Source organism: Mastomys coucha, unplaced genomic scaffold (genome assembly GCF_008632895.1).
Source record: "Mastomys coucha isolate ucsf_1 unplaced genomic scaffold, UCSF_Mcou_1 pScaffold21, whole genome shotgun sequence".
Taxonomy (NCBI): Eukaryota; Metazoa; Chordata; class Mammalia; order Rodentia; family Muridae; genus Mastomys; species Mastomys coucha.
This window is the reverse complement of record NW_022196904.1, coordinates 141,117,109-141,118,707: the sequence shown is the minus strand read 5'-3', so window position 1 is coordinate 141,118,707 and position 1,599 is coordinate 141,117,109. Positions and strand designations below refer to the sequence as shown.

At 51.2% G+C, this 1,599-nt stretch overlaps 1 protein-coding gene across 2 annotated transcripts in view; it reads left to right on the top strand.

Moving 5' to 3' along the window:
* Window positions 1-1,599, top strand: part of Best1 (bestrophin 1) — a 16,216-nt gene that overhangs the window by 3,061 nt on the left and 11,556 nt on the right. For both annotated transcript variants that reach the window (XM_031389642.1, XM_031389643.1), the window contains exon 2: window positions 1,065-1,252. In XM_031389642.1, coding sequence (XP_031245502.1) covers window positions 1,101-1,252 — 152 coding nt within the window. In that variant the 5' untranslated portion in view covers window positions 1,065-1,100. The remainder of the gene's footprint in view (window positions 1-1,064; window positions 1,253-1,599) is intronic.

Sequence of the window (1,599 nt, the reverse complement as noted above, 5' to 3'; positions counted from 1 at the left end):
AAAAAGTCAGGTGATAACTGATGTAGGCACTTATGTAGGTGGGCAGTGCCAGACTCCAAGTATGGTCAAGGGTACTTGCCTCAGGGTCTCAGAGAGTCCCATCAGCCTAGTGGTCAGAGCTTTTATGGGGTCACCTGAACTGCTAGAAGCTTACCTGTGAGCAGGGGCTGCCCCAGGTGGACAGGACTGGGGGCTTTGAGGGCTTTTAGGTATGGACACATGTGCTTATGTATGCAGGAGTGATGGGCACACATCACTAGCACATGCGGGAGATGTGGGCTCTGTATGTCTGTGCAAAGGCCCTGAGGTAGGAATGAATTTTGTGTGCAGGCACAGAGACAACAGCTGGTTTGTGGTGGCATTGGCATGGTAGGAATGGGGTAGTCGATCACTGGTTTAATCCGTTTTTATTGTACATCTACGCTGAGAACACGCTAAGAGCTTTTGGTGGGAGAAGAGAAAGGAGAAGAGAAAGGATAATCAGGAGTGTCCCGTGGCACACAGATTCAAGTAGAAACAGCACCATGTAGAAGGATCGAGCACATGGGGAAGATGCTGCTAGTGACAACTGAGGCATGGCTTCCAGTAGGATGGCTGGGGACATTTTTCCTAGGAGAGGACCTAGAAGTGAGCTATGGGTTGACCTCAGGAAAAGCATCCATTCCCCCGAGGTGGGTGGATGGCCTTGGAGGTCACCATTCAGTTAACTATCAGTAGGGCATTCCCTCTTGCCAGGCTCTGTGCTGGGGATGGGAACACGGTGGTGAGCAGTGCTAGCCTAGGTCACTGAGCTATTCACTCCGATATGATTGAGGAAACTGAGGAAAATGGGCTGGGAGCTCATGCTGTCTGGCTCTGAAGCCCTGAGCTCTGAGTGAATGCTGCTACTGCCCTTGCCATCATACAAAATCAAGGATATGTGGCAATTACAGACCTGCCTTCTGTGTCCCAGGCTAGAAAACAGAGGCCCAGGGTAAGGCAGGACTAAACTCATGCAAATCCAAGATCAGAACCTAGTCTTTGACTCCTATCCGTTCCCACATCACTCTCTGCCTGCCCACCAGGACCGAAGCCCACCTACCACTGCCCAGTGCCAAGCCATGACTATCACCTACACAAACAAAGTAGCCAATGCCCGCCTCGGTTCGTTCTCCTGCCTCCTCCTGTGCTGGCGAGGCAGCATCTACAAGCTGCTGTATGGAGAATTCCTTATCTTCATGTTCCTCTACTATTCCATCCGTGGACTCTATAGGTAAGAGGGCTGGGAAGGTGAGGAGCATATGGGGGGGCGGTGTCTAGAGCTCATGGGGGAGGGGCCTCCAAGCATGCAGGTGGAGTGGCGATAAGAGTCAGGAGGAGCAAGGAGCTGAGGAGGAGAGGGTCTGATGTTCCAGCTTGCTTAGAAGACTGAGCTGAACTCCTGGCCAGGCCTGGCCATTGGAGAGAAGGCTAAGAGCTGGAGCTGGTCATGCAGCTCAGAGAAATAGCATTTGCCTGGCATGTGTGTCATCCTCAGCTCAACACACACACACACACACACACAAACACACACAGCTTACACAAGAAATAAATACATAAATAAAAGTTTTAAAAACAATC